Raw genomic sequence first — 27,932 nt, forward strand, 5'->3', positions numbered from 1 at the left:
ACATACTCGTTTGTATCTAAACCATTTAGATTAAAAAATTGCTTAATTTATAATCGATTTGACTATCTGAAAAACCGATTATCGAAACGAATTTGCCTCCCAATTAATTCGAATAATTAACGCTCCACTGTGCTTAAACCAACCGAGAATTGTCGAATCGCGCCGAAAAGAGCCGAAGGTACCACATGGCGATCTACCCATCGTATTTTACTACAGTGAACACTGTTGCTTCGCCGATGTGATAGAATAATTGGTACTCTATTAAGAGCACAATTATCCTTACAGTTTTTAATAATGGCCAATGCATACAAGGTTCACGTTTGTTCTAGTTTAGCAAAGGACAGAAAAACGTACTCCCATCAAAGTCGAAGAATGCGTTTTAAACATACAGTTCGATGACAATGACAATCGATTTTCCTTCCGTCCAAATAAACATATCATCAGAACAATCGATCCACACGAACGTTGGGATTTAATCCACGACAAAGTGTATCGTACACGTGAAATAAAACACATTCCAATGATAATGAAATACATAAAAATTAAAATAGATTCCTTTGAATAAATACTGTGTACGTACCGTGTCGAAAGGAACTTTTACTGAACACCTTTTCGGAACGTCCTTAACCTCGACACTATTTCACCGAAGAAACAACGCACACAACCGTCGCACTATAAACATATCACCTTCGAGCCACCACGCGTATTTACGCTCGTAAAATTTTGTTCCGAGAAGCGTGTACTAAGCAAGATCCTTAGATCGTTAAACGTATCAAAAGAAATAATCGCATACTCGGAAAACTATCGCGTTATTTCTACACACGTGACACGAAAATCTGTGACAGCATCGAATATCTCTTGTCAGCACGCTAGTATCGTTGGAGGTTAGGTAAGCACGTCCCGCGGCTATTCTTTGGTTCAATACGGTTGACTAGTGAAACGGCCGCGACGAAGAAACACGGAATTGCGACTGTACGATCGCGACGAAGCGTTAATTGTCGAAAATGAAACGGCAGGACACGAGAAAATGCCAGACAACTGTAACTAAAACGCGGGAGAAGCGTACGGCACTGGTAACGAACCAGTTGCACGACCTTTGCCGAGATAGCAACGCTCGGACGTCCAATCGCAGACTGGCGCACCGGCATGAATCGGGCTAAGTTTTATGGCTCCTCTATCGGCACTTATTGGCGGTAATTATGCACTTGCCGCGACCAATTGCGGTCAATCCTCCCTCCTCCTCAAGTTAACCTCAGTTGTGCGTTTAATAATTAATTTTTATAATTTATTAAATATTTCGGCGAACATTTGGGAAGTTAATTATTTTTTTTTCGTTCTAGAAACGACTAGTATCTCGATCTATACTTTAACGTTATTGTATATTATATAAATATAATTATATATATATTATAGATTCTGTTCCTTTCTTCTCCCTATTGTTCCAATTCAATCGAAAAAATCTTTGGACGACGTTAATTTAAGATTTCTAAATCGCCATTGACCAATTGAAAAAAAAAAACAAATGGAGACACAGAGAGTTAAACGACAGTATTTCGTGCGTCAGTGGCTTCGCGTAGTCAACTTACTGGTCGGTGATTTTCATAATGCGACAATAATCTTGTCACGTGTACGATTTCGTTGTCGAACGTTAAAAGGAAGAACATCGGAGGAACTAAATGGTTCATTGTCGTAACGACCATTAACGTAATTATTTCTTAACATTGGATTCTTTGTATAGTCATTTGTTCATGAGTTGGAACAACGGATACATTATCTTACGACGCTGTATAACCAATCACAATCTACATTTTTCTATTTAACCTTTGTAACGACGACCATTTAGCGATTCCCACATTCTTTATCGAGATGAATGATCAATTCAGATAGGGGACGCAAAAGGTTCTTCGAAGGAAACGCGGGCGTTTATTTTTTTGAGAACAAAGTTTCAGTCTTTCCCACACTTTTCCACCTATACTTCCGTTGAAAATCTCGCCCTGAAAACTCCCACTATGACCTCAAAGCCCTACTCTGTGAGCGTATAGCAGTTCAAGTCCAACTCCGGTTTTGAACGTATTGTTTTATTCTTAGAAGAAAATACTATTGATAAAAACAATATTTTTTACGATTTTCTAATTACTTGAAGTTCGATAAGTGCAATTGAATTAAAAAGTTAGGGCATAATAAAGTGATTCTGAAGACCAAAGTAAGATGAATATTAAGAGTGATGGAATTGTGTTTGATTTCAACTATTAAATAAAAATATATATATATCTTTGGAGTGATTAACTTTCTTTCAAGTGGAAAAGGCCTGTGTCATAGTTCACTCTGGCCCATAATTCCTGTCTCTAGTATATTTCTGTCTGTAGTCTTGGGAATCATAGTTTCAAGAACCATAGTTCTTAAAAAGGGTTTCAGAAAAATAGATCAATTTTGATTTTTAAATGCCACGCGAACTTCTATTACTTCAGTATAAACAATGAACTTGCATCACTTTTATAATGAATGACACGATTATGAAATGGCAAACAAACGATCGGCGTTACAAGAATAACTTTTCTTATCGGCTGGCCCGAGTTCATTGCACGTAAGTGCTTAAGTGTGGCACTTTAAATCAATTTGACGCCGGCGATAGTAACTTACACTTTGAGTATTACGTTCTCGCGTGTATCCGTAAACGTTCTGCTACGTCCACACATGCAGAAATATGCGAGTATGCACTGTGTCAACGCACTTGGGGAAGGGGAGCTCGAGTAATCCTCCACACTCTCGTTGACCCAGTCAATTGATCGAATCGTTTAATCATGGAAAAATTTGGCCACATACGGAAACGTCCACGCAAACCACCGACTTCGAAAAGTAACTAGAATCTAACTCGCTTAAATATGTATCCATAGGGTGAGTCCCGCAAATGGGACGGATAATATCTTAAATTTGGTAAAAGATGGAAGAACACTGCAGAGAGAAAAGTTGAATGGTACGATGTCTATTTTGTACACGTTAGTAAAGAGCAAAATTCAATGATAAGCTGCTATTAAAATCTAACCCTGCAAAGCTTACTGATAAAACACACTTGATAGGTTTCATCCAACCGGTTATTACGAAAGTGATCTGAATCACGAAACCAAACAAATTAAAATTTTTATTCAGTATTTCGCCATATCAACTATATTTTATCATTATTATTATTTAGTTTGATAGTGACATAACACATTTTTTCCTCATGCATGGTGATAGAGGAAGTAACATTGAACCAGAAATACAGATAAACAACCAATTAACTGGTTAAAAATACAATGGATAATGTCTAATAAAATTTCAATGAATCGTGAAGAAAAATATTTTTTAATACGATTAAACGTAAACGTTTAAGAATCTGGAAACGAGAAATATATGACTTAGGTCACTTTCATAGTAACCGGTGCATACATATACCGACAGATTCTTGCATGAAAGAATACTAGCTTATCTGCAACCGCGAGGAACATGTGGTGTCTGCAGGTACTGCAGAACGCCTGCAGTCTTTGAGTCGATGATATATCGATCTGGGTTTGGTGTTCAAGTGTCGAACACAGTTATAAAACGGTGGTACCATACAGACAAGGTATACAAGTAGACCTTTCACCCAATGTACTTTTTCGGCCCATTTTTATGTGACTCTAGAGCCCCATTACCATTTCCGTGTCACTCACAACGTTACCAACAGATTTAGAAATAAACCCAAGAGGAAGTGAGACAGAAAATGAAATTACATAAATTTTAGTATTTTTTAACGGAATGAAAGCTCTACGATTCAGAATTGAACATCAATCGATTAATTTCATTGGAGTAACCAATCGATTAAGATTATTTAAAGATTTCAAGATTATTAAAATACGTAAGGATGCACCTCATTGATAAGTACACCGCAAATCCTCTATTTTTTATTTTAAATTGTAATAGATCATTTATTTAAAAAATAACTCGGTATGGCAAACAGATTGGGTCATCAAAGTCCATAAGGTGAAAGGGCTATTCGTATATCTTGTGTGTGTTTCGCATAGCATCAAAAGAAAAACGGTAGCTAGGAATATTTATTGCATTTCTTTTAACAGATGAACAGCATCCATAAGGAGTGTTACGTACGATTGTTATCGTGGCCCGCGTCATGTATCACATCATAATACACGCTGATAGCGATATGCACTTTCGTTCGAGAGGATGCCACATTCCGATATGTTGGACTCAGCCTTATGAAGGTCCACGTACCGCGAGGAACTAGAAAGATTGACCCCTGAATGATGTTCGCGATGCAAGAGAAATCTGTCTTTTTGCTCGTAAAACGCGATTTCGCGATGGTAATGCTATTAATCATTGATTCGTGCGATACGAAATCTTGAGAAATATTGAAATAATTTTTTACGAGAATACCAATCGCTGCATGTGAACTCCATACAGAGTACCTACTCGACGATGGTGTGAATTAAACAGTTATAAATAAAACTTAGCATTGTTTAACATTCCCACGCAATAGTTTAAACAATTCTTAACAATATGTGGTATGTGAATAATGAAAGGGCCCATCAGTATGCGTAAATAATAATTTTTCGTGAAATAATTTGTCCATCGGACGCGTAAAGATGGCTGACGCACGCTGTGCTCTCCCCACTCCTCCGCCACTACATTAAAGGCTCATGCGGTGGCTTACGTGTCTCACTCACGCGGGGGGGTCCAAGGGTGGCGGAACTCCTGGCTCGGTGGGTATCCCGGGATCATCCTAGGCTGTCCAGTGGTGACCAGGAGGGACCAGGGGGACCAGGACTGACCAGGACTGACCAGGGCTGACCAGGGCTGACCAGGGCTGACCAGGGCTGACCACTACTGACCAGTGCTGACCAGTGCTGACCAGTGCTGACCAGCTGACCAGTGGTGAGCATACGATGACCGATACTGATCAGTTGCTGACCAGTGGTGAGTCTTGTTTAAATATCCCCTCTCTCTCTTATTTTTCTGATTTGAAGCTTGCTCGTTTATTTTTGACTACTGTTTGATGAAAAATTGGGTTTGTTGAATTTATCGGTTTTCGTTTCGTTACTATGAATATTTCCACCATTTCAACGTACAATGAGATATTCTATTAACTGGTTCTTCTATTATTTCGGCAATTGTTGCGTTACGTTGACCATATAGGACTCTGAAAGAAAATGATTCTCTATGGGGTATTTCCTTCGATCGTTTACTGTTTCTGTTTCCAATTCTTTCCTGAACTGGTATTTGTCTTTGTCGATTAATCTGAATTTTTATCTCGATTTTGTTTGCGAAATTGTTTTGTCGATTTCATTACTTGTGGTATTAGTTGAAACTGACTTGGCAAGATATTCCTAATTTCGTAGAATATTTTTACTGGTCAGCTAAGTTCACAAGCATCGTCTATCAATTAATCCGAATTTCTATTTTGACTTTATTTGTGAAATTGTTCTGTCGTTTGGACTGTTCCACTTCCTTATCAGGTGTTAATTTTGTACATTTCTTTAGGTAGGTCTACCCATCGAGTAATATTTATTCTATGTAGGAATATTTCAGAATTTCTTAGCTTGTTCGATACATCAGCTGAACAAATTATTTCTCCATTTGTCGAGTCACAGATAGATTGGTTAGGGTTTATTAAATTTTCCTTAATATGATACTAACACAAGTAGTAGTTTTTGTTTCAGGTCAGATCTATTGTAGATCAATTCCAAGGACATCGAGGGAGGACGCTACAACCGCCGAGGGATTCAATCATCGAGGGATTCAATCATCGAGGAATTCAACCATCGAGGGATTCAACTACCAAGGGATTCAACCACAGAGGGATTCATCCGCCGAGGGACCTTTAATTCCAAGTACATTAGTCTTAAGCTTCGTCGCGAATATTAAAATTAACGTCGAAGATTTCTCTATTGTCCGTGTTGCCGCGCCCTACCAAGTAATTATTGACCAAGTAGCTTCACTTTATCTCGTCCTCTCGTTACCCGCTTCGATCACCACTGCTTTAATGTAGAAAGCAAGTGATCGGCCGTGTAGTTGGTCCAAAGGATATAATCGCCTTCCCTTGGTAGCTCGAGATATCAAGGGCAGTAGATTCGATCCTAAGATCCGCTGCATGGTTTAGCATCGCGTCGCGTCGCGTATCCCACGATTTAGCTTCATCCCTTTTTAAAAGAGATAATTGCTTGGTACCACTAATGTAGAAAATAGGAGTCTCGTTTTCTCCTATCTTCTCAATTTTAGTTCCGAATCTGTTAGCTCAAATTTCGACGTTAATTTTAAGTCTCTAGTGTATCCGCGTATGTGCCAAGCAATTGTTTATCAACTAGCTTCTCTCGACTCGTTATCTCGTTTCTTGCTTCGGTCACCACTGTTTCGTAGAACGAAACATGTGATCGGCCGTCCAGTTCGTCCGAAAGATCTAGTCGCCTGCCAATGATAGATCGATTTCTAGAAATAGAAATCAATCTACCAAGGGTAGTGTTGATTCGATCTGAAGATCTGCTGCACGGTTCAGCATCGCGTCGCGTCGCGTCTCCCAGAATTTAGCTTCACCCCTCTTTTTAAACAAAACAATTGCTTGGTACAATTAAACTAGACTTAAGCGCCGACGACCATTGTACGCGTCTCCGTATGCCAAGTAATTATTTAACAAGTAGCTTCACTCGATTCGTTCTCCCGTTTCTCGCTTCGATCACCGCTCTTCCATTGAATGGAACATGTGATCGGCCGTCCAGTTGGTCCGAAAGATCTAACCGCCTTCTCTTGGTAGCTCGATTCAGGGAAAATGTTTCTTCGCTGGAAGGTGTGGAGTTTCCGTATCCTGCGGAAACGCACACCTTCCAGCGGAAGTCGTTCCTGTCTCAGGTACTCTCTCTTTGTCAGACAACCCAAGTCGGGTCCTTCGGGCTCCCGGCGGGTTGCGTTGGAGAAATGGAGACCTCGATTCAGGGATGCAGCATCCATTTTCCTATAGAGATCGAGTTAGCAAGCGCAGTAGGTTCGATCCAAAGATCCGCTGTACGGTTCAGCATCGTGTCGCGTCGCGTCTCCCACGACTTAGCTTCACTCCTCTTTAAACCAAATAATTACTTGGTATAATTAAACTAGACTTAAGCCTCGACGACCATTGTACGCGTCTCCGTATGTCAAGTAATTATTTAACAAGTAGCTTCACTCGATTCGTTCTCTCGTTTCTCGCTTCGATCACCGCTGTTTCGTAGAACGGAACATGTGATCGGCCGTCCAGTTGGTCCGAAAGATCTAACCGCCTTCTCTTGGTAGCTCGATTCAGGGAAAATGTTTCTTCGCTGGAAGGTGTGGAGTTTCCGTATCCTGCGGAAACGCACACCTTCCAGCGGAAGTCGTTCCTGTCTCAGGTACTCTCTCTTTGTCAGACAGCCCAAGTCGGGTCCTTCGGGCTCCCGGCGGGTTGCGTTGGAGAAATGGAGACCTCGATTCAGGGATGCAGCATCCATTTTCCTATAGAGATCGAGTTAGCAAGTGCAGTAGGTTCGATCCAAAGATCCGCTGTACGGTTCAGCATCGCGTCGCGTCGCGTCTCCAACAATTTAGCTTCACCCCTTTTTAAACAAAATAATTACTTGATATTTAGACTTAAGCCCCTAGTGTAGCCGCGTGTCCTGCCAAATAATTATGTAACAAGTAGCTTCTCTTTCACCCGTCTCTCGTCTGCTCCGATCACCACTGCTTCCATGTAGAAAGCAAGTGATCGGCCGATTAGCTGGTCCGAAGGGTCAGTTGCCGTCCTCTAGTAAGACGATCCAAGGGAAAGGGTATTTCGGCCTTAGAGGGGATCAGGGACTGTTCCTGTCTACGGTAGCCCCAACTCGGGATCCCTCTCTCTGTTAGACATCCCGAGTTGGGTCCATCTGGCTCCCAGCAGGATGCTTGGGGGAAATGGGGAACCCGTGTTGGGTGCGTCGATTCCCTTCCCCTTCGATCGGACTTGCCAAGAGGCAACGAGCTGACCCTTTTGACCTCGCTATTCGGTTCGCGTCTCTCGTTCCTTGCACTATTGCATGGTGCATCGCGTCGTATCGCGTCGCGTCGCGTCACCCACGATTTAGCTTCGTCCCTCTTTCAAACAAAATAATTATTTGGCACGACTAATCTAGTTTCTAAGGATGTAAAAGGGAGATCGATGGAACTTGGATTCCATCTATGTCCCTTCGGGTCTCCACTCGCAGCAACCTCCACGTGGTGAGACCTGGTAATCGGTGTTACCCACGATGAAGAAGTTCTTCTTCGTGGGTAACACCGAGCTAATGGCTGCGAATTTAAAACTGTTCTAGATACTAAAGAAATTTCCCTTTTTTATCCCTTTTAATGTTTGGGGGTTTAAGAATTACTTACTAAATCCGTTTTCCTATAGAGATCAAGTTAGGAAGGGCAATAGGTTCGATCCTCGATTTACCTTCATCCCTTTTTAAACGAAATAATTACTTGGTACAACTAAACTAGAAGATCGAAGGAACACTGCTTCCTTCTATCTCTTTAGTTTAGTAATCTAGCTTGTAAGAATGTAAAAGGGAGATAGATGGAATCAAAGTTCCATCGATCCTTCGGGTCTCCACTCGCAGCAACCTCCTCGTGGTGAGACCTGGGTAATATTATTTAGCGTTTAATTAATAATCGTAATACTCTTAGCTGGGTAATGCGATTATTAATTAAAAAGTAAATAATATTAGCAAATTGGCTGCGATCCGCCTTGCATAGGTCATCGTAAATATAGACCTTCTTCACTAGGTTAGTTTCGATTCTCATTGATTCATCAAAGATTCTAAAGTATTGTCAGAGACGAGGTAGATCTTTCACCCATTTTTATGGGGTCTCGATACCTCATTACCATTTTCGTGTCACTCACAACATTACCAACAGATTTAGAAACGAATTTCAATCCCTTCCATAGTCAATTCACATGTATTTGCGTATGTACTACAACTATCTGTCCATCAATACTAATTCAGTGAATAGTTTCTCAATTGATCATCATGCATGAGAAGAGGACGCTAAAATCACCCCCGAATTTTCAGGTCGGTATGGCAGTCAGATTGGGCCAGGAAAGTCCATAAGGTCTATTCGTATATACACGTAAAGTCTATTCGTATACCTCGTCTGTAATACGAGACCTCGTATATCTCGTCTGTGTCCACGCAAGAAACAATGAACTATAAGAACTTACCCGGTTCCAACGAGTTGATATCGATCCAATCTATCACCGACTGATCCACGATGACGATGGCGCAGTTGGTAACCTTGGTTGGTGCGCTGCCCGCTGCAACTCAGGCAACGGCGAGCTGCTCCTTGCCAAACAACCAGCATCACTAAACAGTTAAATGAACTTGTAATTCCATGTCTCCAATTTTTGTAGCTACATATTATTTCCCCTGACACAGTACAGGACAAAATGATAATCTAAACAACCCCGAATTGAAAAACGATCGAAATGTGGTTCGATTTGCACAAAATCAATAAATATTTAATACCCAGAAATATGCAGTGAAATACACATAATTCCAATTTTTCAATAAAATGCCAATAAAAACACAAAAATACATGAACATCGCATCAGTTATAATAATATATATTATATCTTACCAATATTACATTTCAAATTCGTTCCACATGAATTTTACAAGTGCCATGGCGTCCATTGCGTGCCAATGGCATTCCATGTACTCGAACAGTAATCAAACACTGTAATGGCAATAAAATACAAATTTCAATCAAATTATTCAAATAAATGTACCTACATCGTAATTGAGCAACAAATAAACTCGAAATATGTTGTACAAGATATGTAATTTCGTTTAAACAGACATAATGACCGACTCGATATCCGACACCGACTCGATATCACAGAAAAAGGCGCGAAACCGATTCAGCTTCTTTTTCACGATCCCGAGGCAATTTGTAATGAAAATGTATTAATATTAAATGAACGTATCGTTAGAGAGCAACGGAGATTAGTAATAGTGATTAGAAATGCGTGGATGCCGATACGTAAACGTACGAACCTTATTAACCATGAAACTACCAACACGTCTTTCCGCGCCAATTTCCACCAAAGCGATTCACGTAGCAAATAGCAGACGTTTGAGAAAGATCGTACGACTTTTTTTCCAAAGGAAAGACGAAACCTCGAGTCTCAGATTACGTTGTGGACACCTGGCTCGCGATATGCTATGTAAAAACTACGGCTATAAGAGAAATATATAATGACTGCAGACCAAAATTGAATCGCCCATTAATTTATTATCCTACCTTCCAGATGTCACTATGCGATGCATACGTTCGATATTTTGTGAAGACGAAATATCGATGTAGCATGCGATTCAGAAGTAACTAGATCAATCGAATTACTTTGTAATATGGAACTATAGTAACTTTCGATCTAAATTTTAATCAATGTTTTTTATATAAATTTTTGACAATGTAAGAATCACCATAGCTAGCATTAATAAGCCAGGTACAATGACCCGATGCAATCGTTATGCTTGAAAGATTGGTCATTCTGTGTTTACGTTCACAGTTCTCGGCCGCTCGACTTAACCTTGGAGTTGAGCTCACGAATTACTTGTCTGTGTGACACGAAACAAACAGGCTTGTAACATCTATCTTATTCATTGTCTGTGCCCCTAATCTTGCGTTACTAAAAAAACATTCCCTGCAACGTCTATTCCACACTTCGTTTGTGCTTGTATGCACTACAGGCGAAAAGTTTTAGCATTGAAGAATTCTTACTACAGTAACACAGGAATATTTCTTGATTCTAATTTGATTCTAAATTAATTGAAACTTCGATCGAAAATTAATATAGTTCCATATTATAAAGTAATTCGATCGATCTAGTTACTTATGAATCGTATAATACTTCGATAGTTAGTCTTTAAGAAATATCGAACGGATGCTTTGCATAGTGACATCTGGAAGGTAATATGATAAATCATTGGCTAATTAAATTTTAGTCTAGAATCGTTATATAATTCTTTTTCAGCCGTAATTTTTACCTATGGGATACCCTCGACCTCAGACGTAAATAACGTAATTCGAGATTCGAGGCTTAATTTTTCCTTTGGAAATAGACATTAAGTATCGTGACGTGTGTCCTTTTCCAACCCCCCACTAATTTTTACATATCGGCTATCGCGACGGTGTCGTCACTCGTTTGGTGGAAATTGGCGCGGAAAGACGTGTTAATAGTTTCACGGTTAATAAGGTTCGTACATTTACTTATTAGCATCTACGGATTTCTAATCACTATTACTAGTCTCCGTTGCTCTCTAACGATACGTTCATTTAATATTAATACATTTTCATTGCAAATTGCCTCGGGATCGTGGAAAAAAGCTGAATCGGTTTCGCGCCTTTTTCTCTGATATCTAATCGGCGTCAATCGTCATTATATCTGTTTAAACGAAATTACATATCTCATACAACATATTTCGAGTTCATTTATTGCGTAATTACGATGTAGGCACATTTATTTGAATACATTTGATTAAAATTTGTGTTTTATTTCCATTACAGTGTTTGAGTGTTGTTCGAGAACATGGGACGCTACCGGCACACAATGGACGCCATGGCAGTTGGAAAATTCAAATGGACCGAATTTAAAATGGAGTATTGGTAAGTTATAATATATGTATATTTATATATTTTTGTGTTTCTATTGCCATTTTATTGAAAAATTGGAATTATGTGTATTTCACTGCATTTTGAACGCGACTGCATATTTCTCCGAAGTTCATGTTCATATATTCCTTTGTTCAACAACGTTACAAGATAACCGTCGTGTGTCGTAAATTGAAATTATATCAGAAGATATGAAATCAAATCTCGCGATTTTCAAATTCCCCTATATATAATCTCGTAAACTAAATTGATTAAATACCAGGAAATACGCTCATACACTCGTAGCCAATTCACGATTATATTTAGTATATAACATTCGTTTCAAATAAATTTCGTAGAAGGTTATTGCACGTTTCTGCAGACGTACCGATTCAATACTAAAAATGACACATGCATTCAAATAGTTACCTTAAAGATATTTTCGATTGTACAATCTACATTTGAGGTTAAAATTAAGACCCTTGTGATACGACTGTTATCGTTGATTGTACGTAACGTTACGTAGTCATAATAAAAAGCACCTTGAACTATGTGCAGAACGTGTTACGATAATACTCAAGTAATTTTTACTGAAACGAATTACCTACAAATAGCAATGACCTTCGACAAATACGTATGTGATACTTTCATTCGTAATAAATTTTTTTACAAGAATTTTTAGAAACATTCCGTATTGTAACTTGGTTATACGTAGTATATAAATTTTTTAATCGGTTAGGTTCGTATTTGAAGTTCATCCGTTATACCTAACATATACATACTATACGTGTTTTACATAGCTAATTTAACGGCATGAAACTTAATCGGTAAAGAAGTTTGTCGCTTTTTCATCGAACACAGACATTTACGAGCATATTTAATAGACTGAAGTTTCACAAATACGGTATATTTATTGGTATGGTGGGTAGGGTTAGGTACATTTATTTATATTATCAACAAACTGAATATCAACCACTTGTAAAATAAATGAGTGGAAAATTTATTATTTGAATACATATTGCATTTTAATATGCGGTCTGGGTTAACAGCATTAATTCCGACATCTGAGAGTTGCATTTTCAATTTCTGGTTACTAAAATAATAATAAATATCTTTATTTTCTTCTAATAGATAACGGTAATTACATGCATATTCACATTATCACCTGACATTATATTTACGTTCTATAGTTGGCAGTTTTAATTTTAAACATGCAGTGAAAAGGCGAATACAGTTCTGAGTAATCTATTTTAAGTTCAATGCAGTATACTATATAAGTATTACTGCAGATGCGGAAATGAATATCAGCCTTTGTGTAATTTGTATATCTAAATTCGAATTAATTCGATCGCTGAACGACCAGACTATACCTTTCAAGTAAGAAACAATTTACCTGACGCAATCGTGCAGATTAATAGATTAAATTTTTCATTCCACGAATTAACCTAAGATATACGCTACGTATAAATACGTATTGTTCTTTAAATATAACAATTAAAAAGTGCATTTTTGCTTACCTTGCAAACGTCAAATACACGCGATGGCGTCTTGTATGTCCACGCGCTCGTGAAAAAACAATCGAAATCTCAGTCGATACTATCACGCATCACAATTTCTCTTTTCCTATTAATGCTTCACGATTGTGTGCACTACGCGTGCATGTTATATTCGCGTGCGCACGTACGTTACGTACCGATAACACGACGAAATCTAAAAAAAAATTTTCGAAGGAAAAACGCGGAAATTTAATACATGGATTGAACACAGATGGTTACAACGACACCGACCGACAAACGTAGTAATTTATGCTCGTATGCGATAGATCAACGAGCACTGCGATTATAATAATCGATAGATTTTTCGCGAAAACACAACGGACTAATAACGAATTTGACACAGGCGACCAGCACCAGTCAAGGTACCATTGAGTACTACAAAGCTTAGCTCCTGAGTAGTGACAATCATACGCATGCGTTTCAACTACCTTAAGCTCTAACATTTACCGGGAAAATATGAAATAGACTATCATTTACAATAATGCTTAGATAACTGCAAGTCATTTTCGATTGGATAAGTGAACGGTAATCATTCCCACTGAGAGGGGACTCCACTTGACACGCTACGAAACTCGACGTTAGACAAACCGCGTAATCTAACATGATCCCGGTTCAAATATCATATATTGTACCTAATGCAAAGATGAAGCTTGCTTACTTTTGTTTCTTTTCATAATGAAACTTTGACCAATGTATTTTTGAGATTTTTCCGATTAAAGCAAGACTAAACGCGTAAATATACGTTGACGAAATTCTTATCGCAACTACTGGTATCAATAAAAATACGTTAACTGTTATTAAGTCGAAGACTTTATTTTACGACAGTTAATGACAGTTGCGTAAAATTTAGATTTGTTGCGTTATTGTATGTTCCACGTGTGCACCCATATACATAAGCCAATTGCACACAATATGTTACTGTTGAAGCAATATGTTATTTCCTGATTATAGAGATACGTATGCAATATTGTCACATATTGAAAATTTAGTACAAATATAAATTTAAAGAACGAACTCATCGAGTCTGTCGTAAAAATAAATAATAATTTATTAATTATTTTACGTTTAATGCTTAACAAAAAATGCCAGTTATCTGCATTTTACAATTCAAATGTAAAGTTTATAAGAATATCGATGTGTACTGTACAACATAGTAAGTGTATCTGTTTAAGCGGCAATGTTTAAAGTTCAAAAATTGTATCGATACTTGGAGTTTTTATTTGCAAGAAAAATACGTATTTCACAATAATGTCCAAAAATTATCTAACAATCAGTTATATTACTCTTGCTGCATGTTGGATAAGTATATAAAAACTAGCGGTTATCAATACTATACCAGTCCCACAATTATTTTCATTTGAAAATTAATGATTGCATTATTCACGCATCTTATAAAGTAGAAAAAGTTATTGTTTTAATACATGTTACGACATAGTATCGCAATAACAAAGACAATGTGTGAGTGCAATTTTTTCATTAGTTTTTTTCGTTTCTATTTGATCAATTACAATGTAGTAGACGGATATAAAAGAATATTACGTGTATTATCCATGGTGATAAAAACAAATGAAATTATATCATAAAATGTATTATAATCTAAATGTTACTGTGCATCAGAATGAAAAAAAGTTTGTTCGTATCTCGTGATACGCGTAAACACGAATCTCTGAAATAAAGAAACGAATACAATCAGGTAAAAAGTTTTTAGCAAACTTTTAGGAACTAAATATTCAGTTTCCTTGTTTGTTTTGCTAATCGTCGTATAATTATTGTGACGTATGAAATTGATCATAGCTATTAAATAATTAATCAAAAGAAATTTAATATACTACAGCCTCTTTACATTTATTGATCGAAAAATTTGTTCTTTCGAGTTGACATCAACTAAATCATTAAAATCGAATCGTGCATTTAGAAAAATCTTCAGTAATTGTTCGTTATGACATAAATAACGCCTTACTGAAGTAGTCAAGTATCAAAACGTACTAAATATCGTCTTAAAATTAAATAATACGATAATAAATATAAATATTTTGTTTAAAAAAAGCGATCATAATTTGTAAAACTAGAGTCTTAAGATAGTTATGTTACCTTAATGATTAAGGTATATTTACATAGCAATGTACACCTATTATATGGTTTTATACACAAATGAAGAAAATGACGTGATGTTTAGCTTATTTTCGCTGTATATTCGTTTACTATCTAGTGCATCATTTTGTGAAGCTTTAAAATTTTTCCCAAGCGTTGTTTAGCTGTTTTCATTCCTTTCTTTGGTTTTCGTTCTAAAAATTCAGTAATAATTATAGTCCAGAAGCTTATCTATACAAAATTGTTCACATAAGACATACTGACTAAAAGATACATTACCAACTGGAACTGGGGCTGCTAGTTTCGCTTTAACGTCTTTTAGCCTATTTGGGCTCGTCAATATCGAACCAAATCCTATGCTCGTTTTAACAGTATTTTCTGGAGACATAGTCGATGTACCAGATGCCGAAGTTACGGGCGAATTCTTCGGTTTTCTTTTATTATACGTCCGTTTAGTTGTATTCTATTATATTGTATAAAACAAGCATGGTTTTTAGTTTCATGTTTTTTATCTTATACTTAAATAAAAAGACAACATATATACAAATACGGTTTGTAAACAATAATCGTGAGATGAACAATAACAATTACGAAACATGAATTTCATCAAATATACAGCATTTTCATAATTAACAATATCAAAAAATCACAATGAAAAGTGATATTATTTGAGTCTTTAAAATGCATGAGAAAAAACGAGAAAGCAAGATATGTGCAATGCATATTACAAAATGAAGCATAAAGCCATAATAATGCCTACCAATTTCTTCTTGGAGCCCTTTTCCATGTTGTTATCCAGATAATCATCCTACGCAATACGAGTATGCAAGAATCATGGAAATTAAGATGAATATGAACATAAGATGGCATATAGAGCATCAAAATGAATTAAGTTGTGCTACAAACAGGTGAACCTGTATTATATATACGTAACATAAAATCTGGCACAAATGAATGTTATTTGGGTAATATGACGAAATTAAATTTATTCACACTCTGGTGACACACTTAACCATTGGACTTAATGTAACTAGAGTGATAAAATAATCCAAAAAAAATCTCATTTTTGCAGTATCTAATGTATAATTCTTCTACAGTTTCTCATCTTAATTATGAATTAAGTATCAAAATTGTCCTATTACCCTAAGTTTTCAAAAAACATGAATGTTTGTAAAAACGCATAATTATTCACATCGAGTGTTTGATACGTATCGTAAGTAGGCTTAGTTGATTCGTATCAACATTTGATTTTAATAATGTCCTAAGAATATGCATTAAACCAAAATAATACACGTATTACACGCATTTGAAGCAGTGTAATCGCTCGTGTATTTTAAGAATAGCTGAATTAAGGTTAGGTTCGTTCGCTCGTGTTTCATAATAGGCCTATACGATTTACCAAATTAAGTAAAATATGAATTATAAAATTATCTTGTAGAAAAAAGGGCAAAATTGGGAATGAGAGGTGGGACGAATTTGTTCAGAACTTGCAATTAATAAGCAAATATTAATAATGAGCGGGAAAAAGCCTTCTCGCGAATGCATTGTTTTACAATCTTGATGAGCTTTCATAATAAGGAATAACATACTAAATACATATTTTTCCATATTTCGATAAAATGGCATGCATACAACACATGTATGTAGTTATGTATTTCATTCGTAAATGCGGATGAATCAAACACAGACTGCTTCAGTCTACCGTTTTTGTAGATATTTTGTAAAAGAAAATTTTGCAAAAAAATGTGTCGTAAAGGTTTTTAATTTAGGCAGGGCAAGAAAATGTGTATAGACACAGGGCCATTAGATTTGTCGCAAGATGGACAGTGTTCACATAGACGATTCCTAATTGGTAGAATGTAGCGTCTTCGATACAATTTCTCCAATCAGAAGCTTAGTACCATATATGCGTTGTAAGTTCGCAACAGATTCAACGAGCCCCAGTATAAACGGTATTTTGCTACCATGAGGTCATTGCTCGGCTGTTTCGATTATGTATGTAGCACATTATTTAAGACTAAATTGAATGTTTGAATTTGTTTAATTTTCAATATCTCACTTTTGTTTAGAATCATGTTTTTACAAAAATTTATATTCTTCGAAAATTGAAGACGATAGATCGGTTCTGCTACCGGATTTGTGTTTGGGATGAGAAACTGTACAACAATCGCCCAAGGGACATTGCAAAACAAAATTCGTGTTAGACAGTGAATTCAATGTAAGGAAGCGAAATTTCAAATGTATGCGTACCGATTGTTTAGCACGCTTTGCCGCAGCTGCTTCGAGTCCTTTTTCAACCGATGTTTTCTTTACGCCTTCTCGAGCTGGACGATTTGTCTTTGGCAAGAGAGGCCCCAATCTAGCTTTCGGATTCCATGCTTCGTCTATTTGGCTCTTTGATTTAGATTTAAAGATATAATCTTCATCGTCTGACGCGTCTAAAGCTGGATAAACTATATCCGGAATTATGCAATAATAGTTACTAATAGAATTATACTCATGCAAAGGAACAATCCCTTTATGTATTTACATACTGAAGTCATCGTCCTGATGAACCTTATCGATGTTTTCTATCGACTGATCGTCGTCGTCGTCATCTGGTTGTGTTTTCGTGGTCTTTGTAGATTTCGATGTACTATTCGACGTGGTCGAATAACATTGCTCGCTGAATGACAACATCCCCGCGATCGCTTCCCGTGTAGATGGAGATGCCCTGCCAGAACTGGTCGTTTTCAATTTATAAATACTAGGACACCAAAAACGTAAAACGCAACAGTGCTACACTAACAAAAATAAATTACACTTCCATAAAATTGTTACGACAGTAAAGAACTACAAACGGAAAGTAAAGTAACTAATGCAAAACCAAATCAACATTAAACATGCTTTAGCGAGTATATTTTGCATTAGAGTACCACGTTTTAATATTCTTACCCAGTAGGTGGTGGCATAGGTTGACTATACTGTGGAATCACTGTAGACCTAAAATTAATTAATATTGTAATATACGGAATTTCGTTCGGTTCAAACGGATAGTCTCGTTCGATCGAATGATCAGTATACGTACGTTACGTCCAGTCTTTGAGCACCGTTTCCCAAAGTATACGCCGAAGCTTTCAATAGTTCTTCAATGCCATTTTTTGGTACATCGCTCAAAACATCAACATCCCCGTCGTAATCACGTTTCAGTCGCTTCGAGTTGGCGGTCTTGGACGTTCTCTTTCGTTTCGGTGATTCATCTATCGTGAATCTACCGTAATCACTCTCGTTACTTCCATCGTGGAAATCGTATATAGAGGTTTGTTTCCATGTTAATTCTTTCGTCGTCCCTAGAGGATGATCCGAAGTTAAACTGTTATATACATTTATGTTGTCGTGCGTACTCCTCACGACTTCGTTGTTGCCAAGTTTAAATCTGATTACAGTTGGACTCTGTTTCCCCGGTTTCGACGGTCGTTTACCAATGGGAGAATTACCGTTTTTTTCGTCGACAATTGCACTCTGAGTTTTAACGTACGGATACATAATAGGTTTTGGTAAAGTTAATTTTAACGGTGGTCGACCGGACGGCAGTGATTCGTTAATCGTAGCTTCTACTTTATTTGTTTCTTTTAACATTGTTTTGAACGGATTATCGGCCATTCTATCAGCAACGTCATAGTCCACGAAGTCTTTGTTCAACGGTTTTTTTTTCTTGCGCTTGCTCTCCCGTTCTGGCTTTGGAGGATTTAAAGATATCAAGTATCGTTCCGCGTGACGTATTTCTTTACTAAAGTCTTTTAATAGTTTTTGACTACTTATAGTTTCTGGTATTTGACCTCTTCTGATCATATTATACTGAAATAGAAATAACCTCTGGACTGTCCATAATTGAAATACTATTTACAATAGAATGGCTCCAGCCGTTGGAAAAAACGAACTTACATCTTTATCTGTGTTCCACTGTTTCAGAATACTGAGTAACGCTTTAACGCCCTGTAAAAGATACGCTGGACATTTCTTTCCCTCGTTATTTAGTTCTTTTAGTTCTTTTAACAATTTCTTTGCCGCAAACCAATTGATTGTCTCAAAACCAGGATACTGAAATTTGGCGGGAGTCTTCATTTTTTTTTCTAATTCGTATATTCTATAAAGTATCAAGATTAAGTGATAATAGTCGGAGCCATTGTTGTTGTCGGTCGTTTTTATATACTCACTGTATTTGCATCGGAATGTTGAGACTATGTACAAAATTCCCACCAAAGACCAACGAATCGACTGGAGTTAACACAGCGTGTATCCACCCTGTAGGAATCATCATGGTTTGTCCTTGCTTTATAACGCATTTGTAACACGCGTCGGCCTGATCTCCAAAAAAAGTTTCACTCTGAGTCGAACTGCACATCCAGTGCTGGTATAACTGCATATTCGCAGGCGTGGGTCTGATTAAGTAGAATACTTTTTCTCCGCGCAGTACATGATACCACACGGACGTGCCACCGAAATCGATATGGAAATCTGTGAAACTGTCTTTGACTCCCATTAGGCAATATTTTTGTACTTCAGGACGTTTTATGTCGCTATCCTCGGACCAATCGCGTGGCCAAACTGAATTGACCCAGTCGAGTTTACGCGCGATGTATGGTGCTTCGACCATTGGGGAAAGACTGCAACGTTTATTTGTCAATTTATACATATACTTGCAAGAAACATTTAAAGCCAATATGTGGCAAGGCAATGAATATTGATATACCCAGTGTTTGAAAATTCAAGACTAATCACATTAAGAACCCTTGTCCTGCAAGGGGAGTTGTAATATTCGACAAAGTCTCTTAATTTCATTCTTATATTACTTTGTCTTGTAACATCAATTACATCCATGTCTCGATCTCCACCTAGATAAAAAGATATACATTTATATATGACTTTACAATACGCGACATGACGATGTAAAAATACGTGTAATGACGCATTTATACCTATATAACTTTCTATATCGTAAACACTGAAATTAGGAGGGGGAACAATCATATCAAGTCCATCCTTTCCATCGATGATAATTGGACTTTCAAATCCATTGGTCTGTAAATACTGAAGAGTTAACTGCTGTCCTCTAACGTGTTTAACAATTTCATCGGCTTTAGGAAAATGTCTGGATTTTAATTCCCTTATAAATACAGGTGTACCGGTTTGAACAGGTTTTGTATCTGCTTCCAATTCTGTATAATCGTGTCTGTGCCAATTCAATCTTGTTTTTACTAAAAATTAATTTGTTATTTCCAAATTCACAACTGAATGTTTATTTATAAAAAGACATAATACTTTGAAGTACTCACTAAGTGAAGGCCCACACATGGCTTCACAACGTGGGCAGTGGTATTTATCAAGATCTATGGACATATACTCTTTTACAGATACACACCTGAAAGGTAAACATAAAAGTTAGAGTAGTACATTACAGTAAGCATATAGGAGTAAATATTGGGATTTTTTAGTATTTATATGTTTTATTTCGAACCTTACATTGCATCGTACAATTTATTTAAATACTGAAATAACAAAAACGTAAGTACTTGTGGCTTAAGAATAGGTTATGTTAGTATCAACAAAACTGTTTCCTTTCCTATGCAAGGCATTTTCGAAATATTATTCGCAAACGAGGAATTACAGAAAAAGGATTAATAAAGCACCTCTGAATTGCTTAAAAGTTCTTTATAAAACAGACGCAAGGGAATGTTTGTATACGATTTGGTGAAGCATAATCCAACCATAGTGTTCAGATCATCGTATCCAAGTGACAAATTTTCAAAGTCTTACCCCCCATGATACCATTCCTTGCAGACGTCACATTGTATCATAAATTGTTCGGAATCGTAAGAACGGCCACACAAACAATACGTAATTGGTAACTCCATTTTTCGTGGTTATTATCGTTGATACAATTCCGTGACTCCGTGTCATTAACATTGGATGGTAACTATAGTAGCCGCGATGCGTCGCTAAAGAGTCGCCTCCGTCGTTCCCTTTTCAAATTACATTAAGGTTGCACTTCCATTTCAATCATATTACGTGTGTCTTCTTAGAACGCAGCTTAATATTCGTTTACATGAACTTCGAGATTAATTGACCACGAGTACATCCTTTAACTTAAACGTAAATAATTTCTAGTCCATAGGTGTGTTTTACATAACACAGAATATGAAAAAAACGACTCAAACAAAAAAAGCAAAAAGTAAAGTTGTTAAACGTGGTACGAAACAGATCAAATCGTAAGTAAACATCGGGCGATTAGCACGTTTCTTAGCAATCTTATCGTAGATTGATAAAATGCGTCATTGATTGGGTTGTAATTTTTAATCTAGCACGTTATCACAGTATAAGAGTAAGAATAAGCAAGTTCGAGAAAAGAGGAAATCATTCCTTAAATGTTTAAGTATGTATTCTCAATCTACAAAGACCAAAAATGATTGTGGACCTTCGTCGAGTGCACGTTCGTTACGCGATAAACAATTACCCTCGCAATCTAGTGTAAATCGAAAAAAGAAAAAGTCACCTACCACTGTCAAAGGATCTGCTGCTAAAGCAAAAGGTATGAAACCTTGAAGCATTTTGATATGTATTTGCACACTGGGGTAAACATCGTACACTATTTGCAGGTTGAAGATAAAATATGGAATAATACATTCATTCGAGTAAAGAACACCATTATGAAAATAGGTTGCTTAAATTTCAGATTCTATGGATTTTTCCTCAAAGTTAAACAATGACTCGAGAGATGCAAGGTCAACCAGAGATAAAGATCACAAGCATTATTGCAATAGTACAAAAGAACAAAGAAACTTAGGTTCACCTGTAGTGGTTGAAACATTTTTAGAATCAATATCTTCATGGAAAATACCAAAGATATTGACACAGAATCAGATAGCAAAAGTGGAAAACAATAGTTGCAACTATAACCTTTCGTATACACAAAGTATCAGCTCACAAAAGAGCGAAACTTCTATCATTGTTGCTCAATCGTTAAATCCAAGTAGTATTCCTAGTAGCTCAAAAAAAGTTACCAAGAGAACATCATTATCAAAAGATAATTGTGAACAATGGAAAGACAAGACACCATTAGAGGATGCAAATGTTAATGTTACTGATAGTGCATGGGATTCTAGTGAAAGAACACTTGAACAATGTCTTGAAAATATAAGAGTCGATACCATGGACGAAGACAGCAGTGTATTGCAAGCAAAGACTGTACCTGCTATTATCAAAAAGAAAAGGAACAGTATTCTTGATGGTCAGTGTCAGTTACAATTTTTTTGTTTAAAAAACAGGGTTGTTGTTGTGATGCCAGAAAAGGCAAAACTCTGCTTCTGTGGTAAACTAGTTTTGAAAGTACTGCACGGAGCTGTAGAGGTTTTTGGATACTTAATTACAACAGAGTCAAAACCTGCTGAAATTTACTCCCCTAGAGGATATAGTAGCGTTTCGATCCAAACGAGTCAAAAATTTTCGCGAGATAACGAGCCAGACATTTGGTCGTTGCTTAACGCCGAAGGTATTACTCGAGACACGAGGAACAAATTGGTCGAGGTTATAGAAAACATTCAATCCGGTACGACGGTTATTTTATTGTCCAATTTAAAAAACGAATTGACGAAGTTCTTGAGCGATTTTTATCCATACAAACTGTTTCCAAAAATTCAAAATATATCGTATCAGTCTTGGACCGATCCGAAAAGAGCCGAGGTGATACTGCAGTCGCATCTTTACGTTGATAGATACCCTTTCAAAGAGTTGATTGTCGATCAACGCGTGATGCAAGATCTTAGCGAGAAAATGTTGAATCGTTGGCGCGCGAATGAATGGTCGTGTACTTTAATTGCTGGTGGTAAAAACGTCGGAAAGTCCACTACCTCGCGTTGTCTAATTAACAGTATATTGCCTGTTTCTAAAATGGCGGTTCTCGTGGACGTAGACGTCGGTCAAACGGAATGTACACCGCCAGGTTGTATATCGTACAGCTTAATAGAAATGCCACTAATGGGACCAAATTTCACACATTTAATTACTCCGGTCTTTCAATTGTACATTGGCGACGTTCAAGTGGTGCCATGTATCACGCGATATATGGAGGGAATGAAAATGATGATCGACAAATTGAAGAGTTGTCCTATTTTGTCGCGTTTACCGATCGTCGTGAACACGATGGGTTTTACTCGATTTATCGGATGGGATATCATTTTATTTACAATAAAATTAATTCAACCCACTTTGGTGGTACAAATTACATCCGAAAATTCAAAGAATAATTATGTTGGGTTCTTGAACAAAGAAACTATAAATAATCAGGTAAATAGCTGCAATTGTTATCCTTTCCGCAATAGAGCAGCAAGGTTATGGTCGATCAAAGAAACGTCTTCGTAGGTACATCCACCTGCTTCTTGGAGTAGGGATATAATTGACTATAGCCGACCGTGCGACCATGAGTTATACGTGGTAAATTCTATGGCTGAGCGTCAAAATTTTGCAAAAAATGAGACTAGGAGCATGGAACCTTATCAACAGCGAGACCTCGTAATGGTTTCTTACCTAAGCAAGATCATACGGAGTCCTATGAATTCTATGTAAAACAATCACGTCAAATCGTCAAACTCTAACTTAATAGTACTCGTCTTTCTTGTCACTTATATAGAAATTATTTGTGCAGATCGTATTACGATGCCGTATCTTCAGGTATTAATGATGCTGTGCCATATATGTTAGTAATTTTGTATTTTTTATTTGAAATTAACACGTTGACTGCCTCCTTATTTCCTTCAAAAATACTGCGGCAGAGTCAATGCATTAAATGTATAGTAGCACGGTAATGTAACGTACTTAGATTTTCTCAATTACAGGATACCCTTTTCCTCGTTGTTTATTTCGATTCCACGGGCGTACGTGTCACCCACACACGTTTTAAACGTAGTGAATGGTAATATAGTCGCTCTTTGTGGGTTTGATGAGGAAGGTGGTGAATTGCAACCGATCGTTCCGTCTGGTTTGCGAGTATTAAACAAAGCACCTCTTTGCACTTGTTACGGTTTCGGTGAGCTTCGCACTTACGTTCATTCGCGTTGAAGAATCAAGCTTATGAATTGGAGGACCAAAATGAATAGGAAGTTAGTCAAAGTTAATATTTATAATAAAAATTTGTCACAGCGATTAACGTCAAATAGGCGAGACGAATTAGGTTACAAATATAAATATATCGAAGAAAACAAAAAACGAAGATCGATGACGCGTTTGTGCCGACTAAATTTTTCTTCAGTTTGGTCGTTCATTGCATATTCTCCCATCTGTAATGCCAACTTCAGATTGTAACGAAATGTATTTGCGCAGGAATCGTTAGGGGTGTTGACATGGAACGGGAAGAAATATTCATAAGCACACCTTTACCACTTTCCACGATGCAGCATATAAATTGTTTGACAGGATGCGTACCGGTGCCTAGTGCATTGCTGCAGTTGAATCAACACAGGAATGCACCTTACACTGGTGAAAACGATGTTTTACCGACCAGTCGAGAGCCTCGTAGAGGATATTTCCGTATGAGGCCCCAAGTGCAAAATAATTCCTAACGAGCCTTCGAAGAATTTTATTTACATTGGCGAGTGGCGCTGTACATACCAACGACATTTATTTGACTTAAAAAATAAAAAGAAAACAAACGATAAAAATGCAAAACAAAATTGAAAAAACTTAACTTTATAAAATTTTCGTTTCACTATGTTGTTATTTCGACCTAGATAAAATTTCTATTCGATGCGTGATCGCTATGCTTCGTCTTCTGGGTCTAGCCATAGACATTTTCCACACACAATGTACTTATTAATTCGTTTCGATCGTATTGCACTGGAAGTAGGGACAGAGGGATCTCAAAATTGCGGACAGGGTTTGTACGCTCCAAGATTTGCCTATTAATCTTTGTCGCTTCGTTGCCGACAAATTCTTCACGTCTGTATAATGTCGTGGTAATCCAAATATCTCCTCGAGCTCGGTGATCCACAGCGAGTCGCTCTCGTCCTTCATTAGGATCGGTTTCAAGGCCGCTTTACCTAATGTCGAGAGATCATGGGTACTTAGATCATAGCTCAATATTTCGAGAACGGAGATTCGTAAAATACCTTGTTTCAGAGAGTTAACTTTCGTAGTAACGGTTCGAATCTTCTTCACGAGCGCGTAACGTTGACAGTGGGGCGTGAGTATGTCCTGGACGTCCTGTTCGCCCTGAGACGATAACGAGTGCGGTTCTATCGGCAGATTATGCCAATACAGCCTCAACCTATGTTGAGGAGAAAAGTCTGCCGAGTCTATCACGTCGGGTTCCTGACCTAAGTGCCTAACACACGACAACAGTTGCAAACATTCCCAAAAACGCGATTTTCCAACGAAAGGAGTCATGTTCACTTACTTGTTCATTTCTAATCTATATTCGGTCGGCATCGAAGCAACGTTCTCGTACATCCAAAACAGAGGACGTCCGTTGTTCATTGTTTTTACCAGCTTCATTATCCGACAATATTCGAAAAAGAGAATACCAGTTCCTCTTGGGTCTGAGGTAAAAGAAAACATTGCAGTCTAAGGATGGAATTTTAACGGTATCAAAGTACACGAATGCTTGATATTAAAAATAATCAAAAATTGTTTACGTTTCAGCCTTTCTTTTTTTTTGTAAAAAGGGATAACATTTTCTGAAAGGGACCACCATATAAGGGCCGAAGCATAAATAATTATTTAATTTTTTAATGTCAAGGATCATTGCACCTTGTTACCGCTAAAAACCGAAATTTAGTACTTCTAGTGATTCTGGAAAGAATCGATGTATAGCGTGATGATAATATTTGATTACGCCAAAGATTTTAATTTTATAAGAAAACGTTGTTTTCTGGTTGTCAAGTATTCAGCCGCTCAAAGTACTTTCTAGCAGTGTCATTATCGTTCAACCGTGGAATTTTGCAAAGTAACAAAATTTTATTTAACAAAATGGCTGACATTTAAAATTGAAAATTTTAGTTTTTACCTAAAATGAAGAATTAAGGAAACGAAGGAAAGCCACGGTCGGACGATAAACAGTTTATGGGGGAATATATTGTAACAATTTGAGATGCGTTCTCGAAAATATTTTGTAACTTGTTTATCTTTTCTAATTTCAAAATAAAACGTTAGAATTATATTTTTAAATAGTTATACTGTTTAAAGATATACAAAAAAAAAAAATTTTCTTTTTTTTTTAATCCTGTACCGTGGTTATCCCTTTTGAGATCGCATTACATATCGTAATAACAGAACGTAATGTTCTTGACCCGATTGGCTTACCGTAGAGGCCGAGGCGTGCAGGGTTAGCGAGGCTCAAGTCGTTGCACGGTGATCCACCGATCAACAGATCGATCGGTACCATTTCCTTGATCTTCTCCCTTGTTATATCCATCACGTCCCCTAAATGGACAATGCGGTCACCAAAATGTGAGGCGCTAACCATTAACGCGTCTGGATCGATTTCGCTCGCGTAATAGACGTCCACGGTCAAGCCCAGCTTGAGAAGCACCAGTAAGCCTAAAGACAAGCATATCTATTAGGGTAAACTTCACCTATAAATGCAAAATAATTTCAATTAATACAAATTTAATAAACCCCAGCACTGCGCTAATTGCAAAAGTGACTTTTGCGACAGAAAAGATTCCCTATATATTGTTAGATTAAAAGAATAACAACACATATGTACTTTTATACGTAAAACTTCACGGGCCACGAATCTTGTTTTCCCACCCACATTGTTTGGACCACTCTTACGTACACGTACGTTAAGCGTACTCTTCAGTGCTTTCAGTTTTACGCAGTCTGGAGCTTCGTTTAAAATTGAGAATGCAACGCAAACTCGAGAAAAACTTACGTCAGCAACTTTGTGCGAATCAGAAACCTATTTGCAAATCATTTGCGCGTAATGAAAAAAATTTACAAAGGGAGATAGATCTAGCGCGAGCTTACTCAGGGGGCAGGGACGAAACCAAATATTGTTCGATCTTTGTCGAATTTACTCTCATACCCCTATCAATTTGTTTGTGTCTAGATCATGTGGATCGACGAGGAGAAATTTCAAAGGCTTGGCGAACAAATGGCTACCACGCGTACAAGAAACGAAAACTATACAGCTATACTAAGAAAACCACTGAAGTAGGTACCCACATGTTCTAAAACATTCCTATCTAACAATTGATACTAAATGTCTCAATTTTCTTATTGTAAATATTGAATTTCGTCGAGGAGGCGAACAGATTTTCGAACACAAAGCGAGCGGATTTCTACCTACCTGTGCTCAAACCATCGAACAGAGAGAGTACGCGTATACTTCTCCTTTTGTCACAGCATTCGGTCACTTGCTCGTTGGGATTGGAACTCGTACGGAACATATCGATTATTTTGTCCTTCCAGTTCGGTCGTGGCTTGACAATCGTATCGGGGAACGCGCCAGACCTGCTTTGGCAGAGGAAACACTCCCAAGGATCTTCCTGCAGCACCTCGTCGTACGTTGTCGGGCACAGCAAGTGCTTCATGCAAGCCGTGCAATAAACCCTGCGAAACGAACGATCTACGAATATCCGTAGCACTTATCCGCGCTTAAATCGATCG

General features: G+C 37.4%; 4 protein-coding genes and 1 long non-coding RNA gene across 17 annotated transcripts in view; 2 read left to right on the forward strand and 3 right to left on the reverse strand.

Annotated features, from left to right (window-relative positions):
• Positions 1–13,701, reverse strand: part of LOC143340942 (trehalase) — a 47,376-nt gene extending 33,675 nt beyond the window's left edge. For 2 of the 6 annotated variants that reach the window (XR_013079530.1, XM_076763384.1), the window contains exons 1-2: positions 13,161–13,693; positions 9,212–9,353 (exon numbers count right to left, since the gene is read on the reverse strand). Coding sequence is in view for 2 of the 6 variants with exons in the window: in XM_076763384.1 (XP_076619499.1) it covers positions 9,212–9,351 (140 nt within the window). In the remaining 4 variants the exon portion in view is untranslated. Of the gene's footprint in view, positions 1–580; positions 1,148–9,211; positions 9,354–13,160 lie in introns of those variants that run through there. The other 4 variants (XM_076763391.1, XM_076763387.1, XM_076763390.1 and 1 more) reach the window with 3 other exon arrangements.
• Positions 11,202–27,646, forward strand: LOC143340947 (uncharacterized). The gene is made up of 3 exons (XR_013079532.1): positions 11,202–11,248; positions 11,560–11,658; positions 27,373–27,646. It is a non-coding gene; the product is annotated as an uncharacterized LOC143340947 (long non-coding RNA).
• LOC143340939 (histone lysine demethylase PHF8) lies at positions 13,946–21,290 on the reverse strand. 6 transcript variants are annotated; one of them, XR_013079529.1, is made up of 14 exons: positions 21,087–21,288; positions 20,606–20,691; positions 20,249–20,527; positions 20,023–20,164; positions 19,487–19,936; positions 19,215–19,416; positions 18,358–19,127; positions 18,225–18,272; positions 17,825–18,036; positions 17,541–17,743; positions 16,051–16,098; positions 15,570–15,753; positions 15,291–15,484; positions 13,946–14,865 (listed from the first exon to the last, which is right to left on the reverse strand). XR_013079529.1 is itself a non-coding variant. In XM_076763378.1 (13 exons), exons 1-13 carry the CDS (start codon positions 21,182–21,184, stop codon positions 15,405–15,407), a joined length of 2,769 nt encoding a protein of 922 aa, XP_076619493.1. In that variant the 5' UTR covers positions 21,185–21,288; the 3' UTR covers positions 13,946–15,404. The 6 variants fall into 6 exon arrangements, 5 of the variants coding, with proteins under 5 accessions (XP_076619493.1, XP_076619492.1, XP_076619491.1 ...); XM_076763378.1 differs by having other exon boundaries at positions 13,946–15,484; positions 17,825–18,003; XM_076763377.1 differs by having other exon boundaries at positions 13,946–15,484; positions 17,825–18,012.
• Positions 21,407–26,494, forward strand: LOC143340940 (polynucleotide 5'-hydroxyl-kinase NOL9). Of its 3 annotated transcripts, XM_076763381.1 has the most exons (7): positions 21,407–21,538; positions 21,632–21,858; positions 22,003–23,612; positions 23,688–23,887; positions 23,971–24,021; positions 24,161–24,351; positions 24,645–26,402. In XM_076763381.1, exons 1-7 carry the CDS (start codon positions 21,468–21,470, stop codon positions 24,881–24,883), a joined length of 2,589 nt encoding a protein of 862 aa, XP_076619496.1. In that variant the 5' UTR covers positions 21,407–21,467; the 3' UTR covers positions 24,884–26,402. The 3 variants fall into 3 exon arrangements, with proteins under 3 accessions (XP_076619496.1, XP_076619497.1, XP_076619498.1); XM_076763382.1 differs by lacking the exon at positions 21,407–21,538 and having other exon boundaries at positions 21,721–21,858; positions 21,926–23,612; positions 24,645–26,494; XM_076763383.1 differs by lacking the exon at positions 21,407–21,538 and having other exon boundaries at positions 21,731–21,858; positions 21,987–23,612; positions 24,645–26,493.
• Positions 24,926–27,932, reverse strand: part of Dnmt3 (DNA methyltransferase 3) — a 129,942-nt gene continuing 126,935 nt past the window's right edge. Inside the window, exons 16-20 of the mRNA XM_076763394.1 lie at positions 27,613–27,875; positions 26,622–26,858; positions 25,717–25,858; positions 25,430–25,644; positions 24,926–25,360 (exon numbers count right to left, since the gene is read on the reverse strand). Coding sequence (XP_076619509.1) covers positions 25,134–25,360; positions 25,430–25,644; positions 25,717–25,858; positions 26,622–26,858; positions 27,613–27,875 — 1,084 coding nt within the window. The 3' untranslated portion in view covers positions 24,926–25,133. The remainder of the gene's footprint in view (positions 25,361–25,429; positions 25,645–25,716; positions 25,859–26,621; positions 26,859–27,612; positions 27,876–27,932) is intronic.

This window comes from Colletes latitarsis, chromosome 4, assembly GCF_051014445.1.
Source record: "Colletes latitarsis isolate SP2378_abdomen chromosome 4, iyColLati1, whole genome shotgun sequence".
Taxonomy (NCBI): Eukaryota; Metazoa; Arthropoda; class Insecta; order Hymenoptera; family Colletidae; genus Colletes; species Colletes latitarsis.

What these genes read in the sequence shown, in the direction of transcription:
- LOC143340939 (XM_076763376.1), bottom strand. Translation starts at nt 21,184, where the DNA reads ATGGAGTTACCAATTACGTATTGTTTGTGTGGCCGTTCTTACGATTCC. An exon ending in CCTATGCCACCACCTACTGG is followed by an intron (nt 18,037 to 18,224) that starts GTAAGAATATTA and finishes TTGGTGTCCTAG; the next exon opens with TATTTATAAATTGAAAACGA. An exon ending in AGGGCTCCAAGAAGAAATTG is followed by an intron (nt 15,754 to 16,050) that starts GTAGGCATTATT and finishes ACAATATAATAG; the next exon opens with AATACAACTAAACGGACGTA.
- LOC143340940 (XM_076763381.1), top strand. Translation starts at nt 21,468, where the DNA reads ATGAAAAAAACGACTCAAACAAAAAAAGCAAAAAGTAAAGTTGTTAAA. An exon ending in GGTACGAAACAGATCAAATC is followed by an intron (nt 21,539 to 21,631) that starts GTAAGTAAACAT and finishes TTTTTAATCTAG; the next exon opens with CACGTTATCACAGTATAAGA. An exon ending in CGGAGTCCTATGAATTCTAT is followed by an intron (nt 23,888 to 23,970) that starts GTAAAACAATCA and finishes TTATTTGTGCAG; the next exon opens with ATCGTATTACGATGCCGTAT.